This window comes from Hypanus sabinus, chromosome 8 (assembly GCF_030144855.1).
Source record: "Hypanus sabinus isolate sHypSab1 chromosome 8, sHypSab1.hap1, whole genome shotgun sequence".
Classification (NCBI taxonomy): domain Eukaryota; kingdom Metazoa; phylum Chordata; class Chondrichthyes; order Myliobatiformes; family Dasyatidae; genus Hypanus; species Hypanus sabinus.
The window spans coordinates 34,812,616-34,830,150 of record NC_082713.1 but is presented as its reverse complement, the minus strand read 5'-3'; the positions used below and the strand labels follow the sequence as shown (position 1 = coordinate 34,830,150).

Here is a 17,535-nt window from a genome sequence, read left to right as displayed (position 1 = left end):
GGGAAGGATGTACATTGTGTATGTATTTAATTTTGCAGCCTCTCAATCAATACTGTGCAAGAATGGTCAGTTTCTTATGTGAATGTATAATGACGGGCAACTATTCTCCCTCAGAAGCATGTTGGCCAAGTTCCCCCATGACATTCTAAAATGAGCTCTGTACTCACAAGGGGACTGATGCCAGAAAGAACCAGTCTGAATTTCCTGACTTGTACAATGTGCCCCCAAAACAAATGTGTATGTGATCTATTCTAGATAAGAGAACAGACAACCCTACAGCACTGAGAAAAAAACAATAATGCTTTTCAGTGTCGTTTCTCAGCAGTATATATGTTTTAACCATCTTACTTCTCATTTAATATTTCCTGAATAAGCTGATCATTTTACATTTTATAGTTCAATCACTGATTGGATCTGCTTTAGATTTCCTAATTAATTCCCCTAACATTGTCCAGAATGGCAAAGAATATTTTATATTTATTTTTAATCCTATTCTTATCCAAATTAATTCAGACAATCTATAACTCAATACTATGAGAAGCATTACATACTTTATGTTTCAAAAATGTGGAGAAATTTATTTTTGTTTTTTAGAGTTAATTGCATGTATAAGTATTGACTCCACTAGAATCAATGGAAGTAAATGCTCAGGCATGAGTACAGCCCATTACCAATACTCACATGCATTTGGTCCCAGTATAAGTGATTATTTGTTCCCATTGTCTCTAAACATTAAATTTAATCAGATTTTTTAATGACTATGATCTGAAAGTTAAGTAGCACTGAAATTAATAGGAATATTTCTATTAGATTGATAGTAGAAACATAAGCACATTATTTTAAACTGGAATCATAATCAGTTCCATGAAATTCTCAGTAATTCGAAAGGAACTCTATGAAAATATGATGAATCCTGTTGCCTGCAAGTCTGTGACATCTCACAATGTCATACTTGTTATTTTAGCACCCTGGCAGCTCAAAATATTCAAAGGCATTACAATAAATTATAACCTTAAAGAACTGTTTCATTAAAAAACAGAAAATCTTTCATCTCGACAGGTTTTTGTTGAACTTGATAATCTCCCAACAGCCAGGAACAGCAACTAAGGAATTACAAGGAGCTGCCAATATAGATGCCATCAAATGTTTTCTTTCTGCTGGCTCCTGTGTCAGTGCTGCTTAGTGGATGCTTCTCATTAGCACCAATAGCTAGCCTATGTTTGATCTCCTGTTTTAGATTTATAGAATTAAGTCATAAGGACAATTTTCATAGATATGACTTTAGATAGGTTTAATAATAGGGAAGCTCAGTTCTCCAGTGAGGGTACAAGACTAATGGTGTTAATCTGAAAATTATAGCCAAAGCACGAGGGAGAAAATCAGAAACATTTTAGTTATACAATGAGCAGTGAAAATCCCTTCCTGAAAGGCTCTCAATGGTAGTTCAGTTCCAATTTTCAAGACTAAGATCAGAAGGTGTGTCAGGAGACATTCAACAAAGAGAGTAGAGGTACTGATCACCATGATGTTGGCTGAATGGTGGAACTGGCTTTACCATGTTTCCTATCTTCATAACTTTTTACATGTCATGATTGAACAGGCAGTAGATCAATTTTGTGTTCTGGAATCTTAAATGAACTTAGCAAATGTTGGCTTCATTTGGTGTAGTCTATTTAAGATTCATCAGAAAGCATTTAAAGGTAGTATATACAGTCAAATGCTCTTCCTTTGTATGTGCAATGGTACGGAAGTTTCCTCAACTAATCCATATAACTCACCATTTGCAACCAAACTTATTTACAACTTCAGCTTTTAGTATCATGCAAAATATCAGAGCCAAATGTGAGGGAATCCTCAACTAATTACCACATAAATGCACTTGTTTCCAGCAACAAAAACTTGCGTCAAGTTAATTATAACTGAATTTCAAAAATGCAAAAAATGAATATCATAATACCATAAGATACAGAAGCAGAATCAGACAATTTGGCCCATAAGGTCTGCACTGCCATTTCATCATGGTTGATCCATTTTCCTGTCAGTCCCAATCTTCTGCTTTGTCCCTATAGCCCTTCATGCCCTGACTAATCAAGAATCTATCAACCTCTGTGTTAACAGTGTATAGGAAGAAACAGTAAAATCATTTAGTAAATCTTGATTCAAGTAAATATTTTTGCTTTTGATATGCCATAACTGGGCTTGAATCTTATGCCCTGCCTTTCTAGATATACCAGAACTATATATTGTACTTAACATAGTTTTTAATATTGATTTTGTTTCCTGTATTTCTAAAAGTGTTTGCATATAAATTGCAACTGTATTTTGCATTAATCATGCAAAATGTTTGCCATCTTGTGAACAACATTGGACACTGAACCAGATCTTACTGGCTGTTGCCAATAGTTCCAAACACAACTGCCAGCATTTGGCCATTCAAAATGGCAGTAACTCATGGAGTCCAACATGGGGTCCAGAATTTAATGACAGAATTGGAAGTCTACATATGTCAGTTTCTCTGCAGTTTGACTCCACACAGAGTCCATCAGCAAGATACAGTCTGACTGGGATGTCCTGATATTGCAATGGTGAAATTATCACTTACTTCCCATGGCAGCTTAGAATCCCACTGATTTTGGTGAGAACTGCAGTATAAACAATTTAGCTTCAATGTTTTTTAATGAATCCTTCCTTAAATTCTTTGCTTTGCAGTCAATATATTTATAATACATCATAGAGTTTTCAGTGAAGGACTAGAATACACAAAGCAATTGAGGTCTTTTAATAATAATTAATAAAGCTTGAATTAGTGTAATGCACAAGAGGTGAATCATAATTTACAGAATTATCCTGGAGTGAGCATACTTTATCCTACTGTTTTCATTGTGCTTCTTCTGTTTATAGATATTGGGAGCTGGCTGGAACTTTTTGGATTTCAGTTGCACAATGTGGTACCTGGATTCCCTAAGCCTGAAATGAATATCATGGAAGCAACTTATGAACTTCTGAAAACTCAAACCAGAACGCAAGACTGGGATCCCAGTAAGGTATGACAAGTAAAATACATTCCACTGGTTTTCATTTATTCTTCAATATCTCCCCATTTTCTCAAAAGCAATGCCTTATGCTTTGAATACTATTGACTCTCCAAAAACCTAACTCAGCAGGCATTATACACATCACCAGCTGGCGGACCTAAAGCAAATGATGACTGAATCCAACCTTGTCCTCATACAACTTCCATATATTTTCCAGTAGACTTACCGGACTGTGATCGGACTACATACCTTCTCTACCCCAGGGATTATGGATTCGTATGTCACCTTGGTTGTCATTGATAACTCTGAGAATTTCCAATTATAAATAAATCTTCATTGAAAGTCAGTCTGAGTTACTGTAGATGCAAGGGCCGATCCCTTTTAATGATACTGTGGGATGCTGCAGCAAAAAAATATGTTTTGGGTGTTGTCCTTTTGAAAAGGACCACTTTAGCAAAAACAGGGTTAGTAAAAACTGAGTTTTGCGTAAAAAAAAATCAAGAACTGAATTTTTTAAACCTGTGAAGCTGAAAATCACACCTTGAGTGAATGTGGGACGTTGTGCTATTGTTGATGTCTCATGAGGGATTTATGCTGGGAATACGTTACTAATGTCAGCAGGAATCAAACTGGGAAGTCAAAGTTTATGTCCCATACCAGGTACCAAGAAGACCAACCGGTAGTAAATGCAAATTGATATTCTCTATGATTATCTTATTTTTAACTGTGAGGTGAAGTTTACGTCAGGCATGATATTTTTGATGTCACTTAAGAAATACTTTGAAGAAAGGTGGGGTACAGTTCGGCAAACCAGTCAGCATTTACATTTGAACCAGTATATCTAAATCAACTTAATCCATCAATTATCTTTCAACTGTTTATGGGTTTTTACAGCATGCAACCTTTCTTCCCACATTATTCACTGCACTTCAGAAATATTAACCTGCTTGCACTGTGCCACATTCTTTCTGACATCTGAGGCTGAAAAAGATATTAATGAAATGGAAGTTCTTATGGAAATTCTATGTTATAAAGATGCTTCTATTTATATCCCTAAATAGGCCAGGTTATGCTGACAAATAAGCACATGAAGAGTTTTTAGGAGCAAACTCAAATAAAATACTCAGGATCAACCTTGAACAACTCAGGATTTTTATTTCTTTCTATGTGATATTGGAAATTTGGGTGCTTGCTGCCATCCCTAATTCTCCTTGAGTGTGTTGGTCAGCCAGTTCAGAGTACACATAGAAGTTACATACAGTGGGAAGTCTGGAGTTACACAGAGCTCAAGACGGTAGATGCTTTTCTTCTATGAAGGATGTTTATTTGAGTGTATCAGAGGGCACACGTGAGTGTAGTTGCTATTACTAAAGAGAAGGTGCCTCAGAAACTGAAAGGTTTGAAGGTAGATAAGTCACCTGGACCTTATGGATTGCACCCAAGGATTATGAAAGAGGTAGCTGAAGAGACTGTGGAGGAATTGGTAAAGAGCTTTCAAGAACACTAGGTTCTGAAATGGTTAAAGTGTACAGGAAAATTGCAAATGCCGCCCTACCCCTTTAAGATTGAAGTGAAGCAAAAGACAGGAAGAAGGAAGGGAGATAGAAGAAAAGAATTTATAGGTTAGTTTGCTTGACTTCAGTTGTTGGGAAGATGCTGGAGTCCATTATTAAGGATAAGGTTTCAGGTTACTTGGAGATCCATAATAAAATGGGCGAAATCCAGCACGGTTTCCTTAAGGGGAAATTTTGCCTGAAAAATCTGTTGAAATTCTTTGAAGGAAAAATCAAGCAAGATAGACAAAGGATCATCATTGGATGTCATTAACTGTCAGAAGGTCAGTGATGAGGTGACGCAAATGAGGCTACTTAGTAAGATAAGAGTCCATGATATTACAGGAAAGATAACAGCATGGGTAGAAGATTGGCTAACTGGCAGGAGGAAAAGAGTAGGAACAAAAGGCGCCTTTTCATTGGCTGCCAGTGACTAACGGTAAGCCACAGGGGTTGGGGTTGGGACTGCTTCTTTTCACGTTATATGTCAATGATTTGGATGATGGAATTGATGGCTTTGTGACCAAGTCCAAAAGCGATATAAAGACAGGTGGAGGAAAAAGTTGTTTCAAGGAAGCAGGGAATCTACAGAAGAAAGATACAAAGCTCATAGTACATTTATTGTCAAAGTATGCATACAGTATACAACCCTGAAAATTGTCTTCCACATAGACAGTCATGAAACAAAGAAAAAACATGGAACCAGCCCATTCAAAGGAAAACATCAAGCATCAAATCCCCTCCCCACCCAAGCACAGAAAATTCACGCAAAGGGCAAAAAAAAATCAAAAACGCAAAATATGAAACACATACAGCATATTTCAGTACAGTTCAGCTCAGTGTTCGTTATCCACAGGCCACCTTTTTCAAAAATTGCCTAATAGTCACAACAAAAAAAGAACAAACAGAATCAGAACTAGAAATAGAACAATTCACGAAAACTGAAATAGAACCATAGAACATTACAGCAGAGAAACAGGCCTTTGGGCCCTTCTTGGCTGTGCCAAACCATTTTTCTGCCTAGTCCCACTGACCTGCAACTGGACCATATCCCTCCATACACCTCTCATCCATGTACCCGTCCAAGTTTTTTCTTAAATGTTAAAAGTGAACCTGTATTTACCACTTCATCTGGCAGCTCATTCCACACTCCAGCCACTCTGTGTGAAGAAACCCCCCCCAATATTCCCTTTAAACTTTCCCCCCTTCACCCTTAACCCATGTTCTCAGTGGAAAAAGCTTGCTTGCATTCACTCTATCTATACCCATCATAATTTTATATACCTCTATCAAATCTCCCCTCATTCTTCTATGCTCCAGGGAATAAATTCCTAACCTATTCAACTTTTCTCTGTAACTCAGTTTCTCAAGTCCCAGCAAAATCCTTGTAAACCTTCTCTGCACTCTTTCAACCTTATTAATATCCTTCCTGTAATTCCTGTAATTCAGTAACGAAAACTGCACACAATACTCCAAATTCGGCCTCACCAATGTCTTATACAACCTCATCGTAACATTCCAACTCTTATACTCAATACTTTGATTTATAAAGGCCAATGTACCAAAAGTTCTCTTTACTACCCTTTCTACCTGTGATGCCACTTTTAGGGAATTTTGCAACTGTATTCCCAGATCCCTCTGTTCTACTGCACTCCTCAGTGCCCTACCATTTACCTTGTATGTTCTACCTTGGTTTTCCCTTCCAAAGTGCAACACCTCACACCTGTCTGTATTAAACTCCATCTGCCATTTTTCAGCCCATTTTTCCAGCTAGTCCAAATCCCTCTGTAAGCTTTGAAAACCTTCCTCACTGTCCACTACACCTCCATTCTTTGTATCAGCAGCAAATTTGTTGATCCAATTTACCACATTATCATCCAGATCATTGATATCGATGACAAATAACAGTGGACCCAGCACTGATCCCTGCAGCACATCACTAGTCACAGGCCTCCACTCAGAGAAACAATCCTCCACTACCACACTCCGGCTTCTCCCATTGAGCCAATGTCTAATTCAATTTACTACCTCACCATGTATACCTAGCGACTGAATCTTTCTAACTAACCTCCCATGCGGGACCTTGTCAAAGGCCTTATTGAAGTCCATGTAGACAACATCCACTGCCTTCTCTTCATTCATTTTCCCTGTAACCTCCTCAAAAAATTCTAATAGGTTCATTAAACATGATCTACCATGCACAAAGCTGCATTGACTCTCCCTAATAAGTCACTGTCTATCTAAATATTTGTGGATCCTATTTCTTGGTACTCCTTCCAATAATTTACCTATTACCGACATCAAACTTACCAGCCTATAATTTCCCTCTAAATTACTTTTAGAACCTTTTTTAAACAACTGAACAACATGAGCTATCCTTCAATCCTCCAGCACCTCACCCATAGATACTGACATTTTAACTATATCTGCCAGGGCCCCTGCAATTTCAACACTAGCCGGTCCAAGGGAATACCCTGTCAGGACCTGAGGATTTATCTACTCTGATTTGCCTCAAGATAGCAAGCTCCTCCTCCTCTTCAATTTGTATAGGTTCCATGACCTCACTACTTGTTTGCCTTATTTCCATTACTCTGTGCCAGTTTCCTTAGTAAATACAGACTTAAAATCCTTTTAAGATATCCCCTGTTTCTTTTGATTCCATACATAGCCGACCACTCTGATCTTCAAGAGGGCCAATTTTATCCCTTACTATCCTTTTGCTCTTAAAATACCTGTAGAAGCTCTTTGGATTATCCTTCACCTTGACTGCCAAAACTACCTCATGTCTTCTTTTAGCCCTCCTGATTTCTTTCTTAAGTATTTTTTACACTTTTTATACTCCTCAAGAACCTTATTTGCCCCGTTTCCTATACGTGTCATACATCTCTCTCTTCTTCTTTATCAGAGTTCCAATATCCTTAGAGAACCAAGGTTCCTTATTCTTATTGACTTTGCCTTTAATCCTAATAGTCCAAATCTACAATCCACGTCAATTAAACCTTGCTCCGGCCCCATCTGCTGGCAGCATTAATAGAGACAGAGATCACTTGAACGCAAGGACTTTCCCTTGGAAGCAGTGAACAGGAGAAGCAAGAGTTCACCATACAGAGACAGCTTCATCGGCAACAGCAAGCGAGAGGCTGGTAGATGCTGAGTATTCACTTGCTTCCAAACTCATCTCAATGTTTTCTAACTTCTTTGAAGCCTTAATCCGTGAGATTGGCCACAGATGGAGTCATACATTTTGGTCAAAGAAATAAAGGCATAGACTATTTTTTAAATGGGGAGACAATTCAACAATCAGAGGAGTAAAGCGTCTTGGGAGTCCTCGTGCTGGGTTCCCTAAAGGTTAACTTGCAGGTTGAGTCAGTGGTAAAGAAACAAGTGCAATGTTAGTGTTAATTTTGAGAGGACTGGAATATAAAAGCATGGATGTAATGCATAATCTTTATAAGGCATTGGCCAGACCACTCGGCATACACAAAGTGGTTTTGGGTCACTGATCTAAGAAAGGATGTGCTGGCATTGGAGAGGGTCTAGAGATGATTTAGGAGTATAATTCCAGGAATGAGAAACTTAATGTATGAGGAGCCTATACTCATTGGAGTTTAGAACAACAAGGAGGGATTTCATCGAACCATATCAAATATTGAAAGGTCTAGATTTAGTGGATGTGAAGAGGATGTTACCACAGGGCTCAACCTCAGAGTTAAGGAAATCCATATAGAACAGAGAAGAGGAGGAATTTCTTTAGTGAGTGGGTGGACATTGCCACAAACAACCATGGAGGCCAAGTCATTGAGTATACTTAAAGCAGAGATTGATATGCTCTAGAGTAGTGAGGGCATCAAAAGTTACAGGGAGAAGGAAGAAGAAATGAGGCTGAAAGGGATTCTGTTCCTATGCCTTATGGTCTTATGATCTTGAGGACCCAGATAGGTTTTTAACAGTCCAGTAGTTGCAAGGTCTAATTACTAATACAAGCTTTTACTTTTGAAGTTATGTCACTACTTGATTTTAAATTCCCAAGCTACCAGGATGAGACTTCAGAATCAGAATCAGAATTAGAATTAGGTTTATTATCAACAGCATATGACGTGAAATCTGTTAACTTAGCAGCAGCAGTTCAATGCAATACATAATATAGAAGAAAATAATTATAAATAAGTAAATTAATTACAGTATACGTATATTGAATAGATTTAAAAATCATGTTGTTACGTATCCCGTAACTGGATAACTTACCAGCAAAGATAGAGAGGTCTGTTGAAGTCTGATGTCACTATTTTCAAACGTTTTTATTTATAAAGGGGCACAAAAGTAAGGTTAATGCAAACATTCAGATAATGCACATCACCAATGCGCAATCTAAAGCCCGGATATAGTCATAATCATCATTAATCCCGGCTGTTGTCTAGTGGATAATATTTTTGTCCATTGGAAATCTAAAGAGTCATTCAGAAGTCTTTCGAGGAATTGTTGGGTTTCACGTGTCTTAGAGGGATTGGTGAGAACGAAAAGAAGACTTGCCCGTATCTTTTTGACCACTCCGTTAAAATCAGGGGAGCGTTGGTTTCCCCGTTGTTAGTTCGAAGTCCTTCTCGGTATTATCAGCCACCCACTCCCCAGGCAAAGGAGTTAGGAGCACACGTGGCGTTGAGTGGCTTCCAGCTCTCCCGGGAGCGTTGAGCGAGCAAGTTCCTCTGGTGCATCGCTAGGGTACTGCCTCCTGCAGTCCGCTTTTATCTTTACTTGCAGAGTTGTAGCTGTCCATCAAAGTAGGGGGATGCAATCTCCACCCCCACATGGCCCGAGGGTGTTCATGTTCTTGGTAGTTGTCACGTAGCCGGGACTTGCACAGGTGCCTCTAAGAACAAATGGTCAAAACCGTTGCATTGTCTCTCACTTCCAAGTCCCAAATTAATAGCGATCTTGCGATTCTCCGGAAGGAGGGGGCTGCTCCCGCTCCTTCGGCCCCTCAGAGCTGTGGTACCTTCATAACAATGTGAAAAAACAAATACTGTATATTAAAAAAAGTGAGCTAGCATCCAAGGGTTCAATGTCCTGAATCACTGAGTGTTTGTCTTCAGGCTTCTGTACCTCCTACCTGATGGTAACAGTGAGAAAAGGGCGTGCCCTGGGTGCTAGAGGTCTTTCATAATGGACACTGCCTTTCTGAGACACCACTCCTTGAAGGTATCCTGAGTACTTTGTAAGCTAGTACCCAAGATGGAGCTGACTAGACTTATAACCCTCTGCAGCTTCTTTCGGTCCTGTGCAGTAACCCCTCCATACCAGACAGTGATGCAGCCTGTCAGAATGCTCTCCATGGAACATCTGTAGAGGACTTTCAGTGCATTTGTTAATATGCCAAATCTCTTCAAACTCCTAATGAAGCATAGCCATTGTCTTGCCTTCTATATAACTACATCGATATGTTGGGACCAGGTTAGATCCTCAGAGATCTTGACATCCAGGAACCTGAAACTGCTCACTCTCTCCACTTCTGACCCCTCTATTAGGATTGGCATGTGTTCCTTCGTCTTATTCTTCCTGAAGTCGACAATCAGCTCTTTTGTCTTATTGACGTTGAGTGCCAGGTTGTTGCTGTGGCACCATTCCACCTGTTGACATATCTCACTCCTGTACGCCCTCTCGTCACCACCTAAGATTCTACCAACAATGGTTGTATCACAGCAAATTTATAGATGGTGTTTGAGCTAAGCCTAGCCACACAGTCATGTGTATATAGAGAGTAGAGCAGTGGGCTAAGCACACACCCCTGGGGTATGCCAGTGTTGATCGTCAGTGAGGAGAATATGTTATCACCAATCCGCACAGATTGTGGTCTTCTGATTAGGAAATCGAGGATCTAATTGCATAAGGAGGTACAGAGGCCCAGGTTCTGCAACTTCTCAATCAGGGTTGTGGGAATGATGATATTAAATGCTGAGCTACAGTCGATGAACAGCATCCTGACATAGGTGTTTGTGTTGTCCAGGTGGTCTAAAGCTGTGTGGAGAACCATTGAGATTGCATCTGCTGTTGGACCTATTGTGGCAAAAGGCAAATTGCATTGGGTCCAGGTCCTTGCTGAGGCAGGAGTTCAGTCTAGTCATGACCACTCTCTCAAAGCATTTTATTACTGTACTACTGGTCAATAGTGTTACGAAATCCCGTAACTGGATCACTTACCAGCAAAGATAGAGAGGTCCATTGAAGTCTGATGGTACTATTTTTAAAAGTATTTATTGATAAAGAGGCACAAAAATATTAATGCAAACATACAGATAATATATGTCGTCAATACTAAATCTAAAGCACAGGTATGATCATAACCAATAAAACATAACTCTATCGTTGTCTAGGGGATAATGTATTGTCCGATGGAAATATAAAAGTCATTAGCTCGTTCAGGCTGCAGCGTTTTGGGTTTAAGAGAGGGAGGCATTTAAACTTGCCCAAGTCTTTTATGATGCCAATCCGTTGAGTCAGGGGAGCGGGTTTCCCCGTTGTTAGCTAAAAAAAGCCATTTTCCGTGGTTTCAGCCACCAATTCCAGCCACAGAATTGAACGCACGTGGCTTGGTTTCCGATGACAGTCTGCTGTTACGTGGTCGCTTAACGTTTCTTCTGGTGCGTCTGAGGGGTTGTTCCTCTTTTATTCTGACTCGCAGGGTCGTAGATGTCAATCAGTTTGGGGGTGATGCAATTTCTCCCTCAACCAGCCCACTTTGCCCGAGGGCATTCACATAGCAGAGCATCTCAATCTACAAATCTGTCTCCAAGAGATAATGGCCATGTCCCGTAGCTTTACATCGCTATGGGGAGGGGAAACGTGACATCCTGCACGTCTCCCTCTCATGTCTTGGGCCCCCTTTTGACTCAACCCAACAGTGATCTGGCGATTCTCACAAACGAGGGGGCTACGGATGTAACAATAGTCATTAGTGCAGCTCGCATTATTCTTCTTAGGCACTGGTATAATTGTTGCCTTTTTGAAGCAAGTTGGAACTTCTGTCCATAGCAGTGAGAGGTTGAAAATGTCATTAAATACTCTCGCTAGTTGGTTAGCACAGGTTTTCAGAGCCTTACCAGGTACTCCATCTGGACCTTCTGCCTTGCAAGGGTTCACTCTCTTTAAAGACAGCCTAACATTGGCCTCTGAGACGGAGATCAGGGTCATCAGATGCAGCAGGGAACGTCACAGTGTTCTGCCTTCCAAGGCAGGCATAGAAAGTGTTGAGTTCATCTGGTAGTGAAGCATCGCTGCCATTCATGCTGTTGGGTTTCGCTTTGTAGGAAGTAATGTCTTGCAAACTCTGCCAGAGTTGCCATGCATCCGATGTCACCACCAACCTCATTTGAAATTGTCTCTTCACCCTTGAACTCTTCACTCCCATATTCAGGCCCATAGTATTAGTTAAGTAATCTAACAACTATCTTACCAGACCTTTCAACATAGCAAGTCATTGCAGCCAAGTAAAATTCCATAGATCGCAACACAAATAAGCTTCTCAACTCTTAGTGAGGTTTGTAATACCCCTTGAAAAACAGGACGTTTCATTCAATTGATGCTGGGGGATGTCCTAATTAAAAGGCTATGACAAACTCATTGTACAGTTACTGACATTATTACACATAAGTGTGTAAAAGCTGTAGGATTCCCCATTCCCAACACTAAAAGCATGCCAGAATATCTTCGCTTCTAAGTTCCCATTAGTCCGGCTGGCCAACAACTAGCCAAAAATAAGATTTACCCTGCATCCCATGATTTAGAGTGATTACATTAAAAGTGTACTCTAGGTTACATCTCATTATTGGTGCTCTGTTGTGATGAGCAACACAATTCTTTCACTCCAGTGTACTGTGATCTGTCCAATAATATAATTTCCAGAGCAAGCAGCAAAGCAGAATATTTATTCACTGAAAAATGTCAAGTAGAATAAAAATTCATTTCTCGAAGGCATGTTATAATGGTCACGAAAGGTTTATAATACCCAATACCATTCATATAGTAACTCTGCTATGTGGTCTATTTTACCCTATGTCGAGCTCTGATTGTGCCAGTGTCGAGCAGGTTAACTGAGAGCATGTCAACAAGTCAGGTCTTAGACCTCAGCTAAGGGAGAGCTGTTTGTGTTGGGAGGGTCACATGGTGAAAACTTCCTTAAAAATATGTTTAAATTGAGTTATAGTGCGAAGTTTTACATTTGTATTAAATATATAAATTCCATGTGTGGTCTTTTGCAATTACTGTAAATAGGCTCTGCAGTATTTATATTTCACTCCTTTTACAAGACCTGTGACTGTGATAGTTCTATTGAAAAAGTGATGGAATGAATATATAAAAAGCCATAGTTTGATCCCCAGTTACAGTAATGTGCGTGGGATTAGTTTATCTTCACCCTGATTCTTATAAGAATGGGTGGATTATCACAAGTAGCAATTGAAAGGAAGTCATTCACAATACGTGGGGAAATTAATTCTGTGTATAACTCTAGAGTGAATGCAGCACAACTTATGTGGTCCATAAGAGAAGATGGTTGTAAATTATTTTGACATTGCTGTGTTAAACATTCCCAGAATTATTCAAATAAGACTGTGAGTGACCTCATTCAATATATCTCTCCCAAAATACACCTTAGTAATCATAGTATGTCCTGCTAATTGAATATCTGATATTTGGGATGGAATTTTATTTTGTTACTGCCTGTTAATGGCATTTTGAATGTGTGGATTTATATTTATATGCTGATAATGAAATTGAGACCTTGTACAGTTTTGGGAGAGTATTGGCAAATCTTCTGAGAACTTCATAACCACTCTGTTAAAAATATTTTCTTTGAAGCATGTACTTGAACAGGAGCTCTCTCTGCTTGTTTTTTCTCAGGTTGTATTAGGCATACAGTGTGAACTTCAGAAGCAACTCAAAAGCTTCATCTCTCTGGAACGGCTGCCCCAGACCTCCATAAGGAGCTACCAGAAATGCCAAGATAAACGGCCGAGATTTGCTGCAGTTCCTTCTGTCTTTGGCAAAGGAGTCAAGTTTGCCATCAAAGATGCTAAGGTAACTGCTGACATCATCGGGGTTGCCAGTGACGACAGCAGACGCATAGCCGCCATCCTCAATGGTGCTGATTATCTGGAAAATCTCCACTTCACCATTGATGGTCGAGATACGCATTACTTTGTTAAATCGGGACCTTTAGAAGAAGACCTGAACATAATTGGGAATACCGGAGGGGGCCGTGTGCTGGAAAATGGAGTCAATGTGACTGTCTCTCAGATGACCTCTGTGGTAAATAGAAGGACTAGAAGGTTTGCAGATATCCAGCTCCAGTATGGGGCTCTAGGCTTCAACATCCGCTACGGTGCCACCATTGAAGAAGAAAGAATCCATGTGTTAGAGATGGCCAGACAGAGAGCTGTAGCCCAAGCCTGGGCAAAGGAACAGCGTAGAGTGCAAGAGGGAGAAGTGGGGGTGAGAGCGTGGACTGACGGAGAGAAGCAACAGCTGCTGAGCAGTGGAAGAGTATCAGGCTATGATGGTTATTTTGTATTGCTTGTGGAACAATATCCGGATCTTTCCGACAGTGCCAACAACATCCAGTTTATGAGACAGAGTGAAATAGGAAAGAGGTAACGGTGAAGAAACGCCTGCCTTTCAGTCACCAAAGACTGCCTGTTTTTAAAACATTTATTGATTTGCTGTACTCTTTTCTAGAATGATATTCTGTACATATTGTGATGGAGAAAAAAGTCAATTTTCAAGCTGCCTTCAAATGTGATAAAATATGGTATTTTAATAATACCCTTGTTTAGCATTCCTTTGAGTGGTTGGACACCTGATCTGGTCCATAATCAATAACATCAGACAACAGTGCTCAGTCCAGATCAGACGTAAATCTATACTATAGTTCCAGAATACACTAGTAGGGGTTGAGTGCATTCATTAAATACTGTACTTTGTCTCTAATGTACGATTAGAAAAAGATGCCAACTGTGTTCTTCATAACAGTTCAGAATCGCATATCTTCTGTCACATAATGATTGTCCAAGGGTGCGTTGCATTATTGGGCTAGATACGATAGCTACAGATGTTTAATTTTGATATTCTTCATTTTTTATTTAATTGTGAATGGTCTACAATGCTGTGAACAAAAAGAGTATGTATGATTGGTGTGTAAAGCACAGTACACCTGTTTTAAACTGCTTATGGTGGTGGGTGCGGTTAAAGCCTGTTGTGCATTATTTCCCACAGTAAAACATATCTTTATTGTTCACCATTAAAACCAGTTATTTCCTCATTTAAATCAAATTGGTGGTGTAATTGCTAAAGTAAAGAGCAATTTGGTTTTCTTTTCTAGGTATAACCATACCAGGAAGTATACATTAAAGTGTAACTTCTTCACTAACTTTGTGTAATTAATTTTAGAATGTAGTCTGGCGCAACGTCAACACACGTTTACAGTATGTGAGGGGCAAGCCAGACAAGTTGTTAATATTTTTAATTATGATGTAAAATTCCTGGTAAACATTATTAACGCCAGCCATTGCGACCTGCTAATTGTTACGTGTTTTCATGTACTGAGTATGCAATCTGCATTCAAGCAAGATATGATGGAAGTTGGTTCTGGATTTGTGGAATCAACTGATTCTGTATGGAAGTTTATAAATAAATATAGCACAATGGGGCTGGATATTAAATCTCATTCATTCACCAGTATATAAGTGAATCAATGCAGGCCTACAATTTTACCAAATTTCACACAGAAGTTTTTTTTAAATTCCTTAAAGGAACAATAGTCTAGATTTTCTATCACATTGTGTAAAGTTTATATGTTATTCTCAAATTAACTCTTCGGAAGAAAAATCTTATTAATTAAAACTAGAATCATGCTCTATGTATCATAAATTCCTAATTCTATCAACTGTACCCTGTACATGTTTGGCATGTTAGTGCATTTGCATAGTGATCTCAACTGCCAGGTGATGCAAGTTTTCATGTCACCTCGACGATAGTCTAGACTATATCCAGGCCATTCATGCAGAGTCAGGCTTTTGCAACACAAGATGGCATCCTAAGAGGACTGACCGCACCCTTCTTCTAGCTGTTCTGTAACTTAAAACCTTGTGAACTCTGTAACTTCAAACTTTGTATCTCACTCCTTCTGGATTTCTTGACCATTTCTCAACATTAATTCAGCTTCATATCCAAAATGTCCGAGATCCTTTACTTACTTAACTCAGTCCAAGCCTTTTTCCCACAGGAATCATCCCCCAAGAACCCCAACAGCCCTTCGTCCACAGCCAGATGGAACATTTATTGTTCAGGACCAAACAATGGCAGACAAGCGAAGGCCAGCATCTTACTGCACTTTATAACAAAACACATTTGGTGAGAAATATTTTGACCAGGTGCTCACTGACCTGACAAGGCTTTCTGGGCTGTGAGGAACTTTGTGGCCAACATCTCAAGGAGCACCACTAGAGAATGGTAGCAGCACTCTACAAGGAAGGGTTCTCATACCTTATGCATACATTATCAATAAGAAAATTGGAAGAAAGACAGATTGGGTGAACTTTTTACTGAATGGATAATAAAGTTGTGCGGTAAATGACCAGAGAACATCATTAAAACCAGCACAATCATAGTAATCCAGTCAGGCTTGTTTTTGTGCATCATGTAGGGCTGAAGGACAAAGGATCAATCAAAATTGTGTTCCAACTTTTATCTGGATATAGCTAGATAGTTACATTGCCCAATTTTGCATCTGGTGTTAATTCAATGGTTTGCTTCAGACATTAGTAGCCACCTTCTCTGATCATTGAAGGAACAGAGGAGGTGAAACGTAAGACCATAAGACATAGGAAAAGAACTACACCATTCAGCCCATCATCTGCTCCACCATTTCATCATAGATGATCCATTTCCCTCACAACCCGATTCTCCTGCCTTTTACCCATAATCTTTCATGCCTTGGCTAATAAAGAACCTATCAACCTCTGCCGTAAATACACTCAATGAAGCCTTTCAATATTCAAAAGGTTTCAGTTAAATACCCTCTCATTCTTCTAAATTCCAGTGAGTATAGGCCCAGAACCATCAATCACTCCTCATGTGATTAGTCTTTTACTCCCAGAATCATTCTCGTGAACTTCCTCTGATATCAGAACATCCTTTCTTAAATAAGGAGCCCAAAACTGCTCAGGATACTTCAAGTGAAACCTCACCAGTGCTTTATAAAGCCTCAGCATTACATCATAGCTTTTATATTCCAGTCCTCTTGAAATGAATGCTCAAAAGGATCGACCCCTGCAAAACAACACTAGTCACCGGCAGCCATTCAGAAAAGGCTCCCTTTATTCCCACTCTGCCTCCTGCCAATCAGGCAAAGCTCTATCCATGCTAGTATTTTTCCTGTAATACCATAAGCTCTTGTTAAGCAGCCTCATTTGCAGCCCCCTTAAAAGTTTCTGAAAATCCAAGTACATAACATTTACCAGTTCTCCTTTGTCCATCCTGTTTGTTATTACCTCATAAGAATTTTAAGGAATGCAATGCAGCATAAATCAAAATGTTTTCATATATTTATTATATATTATATTAGTTTATATAAAAGGGCACTTTTACTTCACATGTGCATTATGATTTGAATCAAGATTCAAGATTCAAAAACTTTAGTCATTCTAACTGTACATCAGCTCTGCAGGGCAGAATGAGACAGTGATTCCTGGGAGCAGTGCAATCATAACATAACAAACGCAACACTAAATATTAAACATAACAATAAACAGTAAAACACAACAGTCACATGTTAGTTAAAAACAAGTTATAAGTGTCCAGTGCAAGTTAAATGTGTCCAAAGAGTCAGTTAGAGAAGCTATTTAGCAGTCTGACTGCCTGTGGGAGGAAGCTGTTTAATAGCCTTGTAGTTTTTGTTT

General features: G+C 39.3%; 1 protein-coding gene across 1 annotated transcript in view; it reads left to right on the top strand.

Annotated features, from left to right (window-relative positions):
* Nucleotides 1-15,264, top strand: part of LOC132398041 (teneurin-1-like) — a 742,532-nt gene extending 727,268 nt beyond the window's left edge. Inside the window, exons 28-29 of the mRNA XM_059976960.1 lie at nucleotides 2,902-3,044; nucleotides 13,481-15,264. Of these exons, the coding sequence (XP_059832943.1) occupies nucleotides 2,902-3,044; nucleotides 13,481-14,233 (896 nt within the window). The 3' untranslated portion in view covers nucleotides 14,234-15,264. The remainder of the gene's footprint in view (nucleotides 1-2,901; nucleotides 3,045-13,480) is intronic.
* The last annotated feature ends 2,271 nt before the right edge of the window (nucleotides 15,265-17,535 follow it).